The sequence below is a fragment of the Colletotrichum paranaense genome (assembly GCF_030867605.1).
Source record: "Colletotrichum paranaense strain IMI 384185 chromosome Unknown Scaffold_3.1, whole genome shotgun sequence".
NCBI classification, from domain to species: domain Eukaryota; kingdom Fungi; phylum Ascomycota; class Sordariomycetes; order Glomerellales; family Glomerellaceae; genus Colletotrichum; species Colletotrichum paranaense.
Window position 1 is genome coordinate 290554 of NW_026848961.1, and position 1421 is coordinate 291974.

The 1421-nt window shown below is 56.2% G+C and overlaps 1 protein-coding gene across 1 annotated transcript; it reads left to right on the top strand.

Moving 5' to 3' along the window:
• Nucleotides 1–521: 521 nt before the first annotated feature.
• Nucleotides 522–1167, top strand: CPAR01_03630 (uncharacterized protein; the record flags this gene model as incomplete). The annotated part of the gene is made up of 2 exons (XM_060487917.1): nucleotides 522–610; nucleotides 882–1167. The coding sequence occupies 2 exons, from the start codon at nucleotides 522–524 to the stop codon at nucleotides 1165–1167; spliced, it is 375 nt and encodes a 124-aa protein (XP_060352123.1).
• Nucleotides 1168–1421: the final 254 nt, after the last annotated feature.

The following is a 1421-nucleotide window of genomic DNA, read 5'->3' on the forward strand; positions in this document are numbered from 1 at the left end:
GGCATGTACACGAGCCTCAACCTGCGTCGCCAGTGCGCACGTCAACTGTCTCAGCCCAAACGTGGACCTGGAATGGTCAAGGGGTGTGGCTTTCTCATCACTGAAAGATGATGTGAGTGGCACGCAAAGACAGGCACGATCTAGGCACATCATGCTTAGCTGCATCTGTTGTGACGGAGGCACCTTTCGGTTCTGGCACCCAACGAAAACGACTGCATTTTGGCGTGCCTCAGAACCTGCCGCTTCCCATCGTCTCCGCACTTTCACCTCAAATCACGCCCGAGAACACGTGGATGAGCAACTCTGTACTCCAGAGAACGAGTGAGTTGTTCCGCAAAGTGACAGCTCGAGAAGCAACGGAAGCACCAGATCCATGACGCCCAACAAAGTCAACGGTAATCTGCCAGCCCGCTAGACGGAATTGCATCGTTCCGGATCCGGCGTATCGCTTGCCCTCCGGTATGGTACGCGTGGATTTGCAAGGCAGCGGCCGCTTTCACCAAGACATTTGTCTTTTGAAGATGAATCAGACCTCTACCAAGGCTACCAGACTATCGGAGCCAGACGCACGAGCGAGAGAAACGGGCAAGTCGTTACGCGACAAAGTCTGGTACACGCGATGCTACGCAAATGAGCACGATACAACGGCATCCTGGCCTCGGAGCAGCTATTTGCCCGCCCACTCTGGCTAGACGGCTTGGGGAGTGTCACCGACCGAAAGCCTACCTCATGCCATTCGCCGCCGCCTTCTACAACAGATTGATTAGATTGCTCGACCTAGCTCCATCTCATTGGACACCCTCGCCGGCTGACTTTAACGTACATCAACGCTGTCGCTTCGAGTTGTATGTATGAAGGCAGTCTTTGCCCTACTGACGCAGCGCGCGCGCGGCTGCTTCCGGCGATGGCGGCAACGAGCACCAGCCAGCTGTGCAATGTGACGAGTCTAAGCTGGCTGGAAGCACACTTTGGCCAGCCGCGTCGCGTCACATATCACTGAGAGTTCTTGACGGACTGTCAAACTACGGATTGAAGTGGACGACGACGAGTGTAGTCCAGCACTGGCCAGGCCAGGTCCACGCCACTCACTTCATGTCCCGTCCTCCCGCGCTCTCCCGTCAGGCCCTGGCACCTCTAGTTCATCCCGTCCCCGGAGGCGGCGTGTAAGTCGAGGAAACCCCCACTGGAACGGTGCCGTTTCCAAGCGAAAACACGGGGCCTGTCAAGCAAGCCCTTGACGACTTACCCTCTCGGGGATTAGACGCGGGTGGACTATGGCGAAGATCACGACTAACGGATCACGGCCTAATGCAGCAAGGTCAAGGGGGACCAGGGTCACCCTTTTAGCAGGTGACTTTGAGGAGGTCGACAAGATTTGCTGCTGACAAGACATTCCAAGGATCTCTCTCACAAGGGATTTT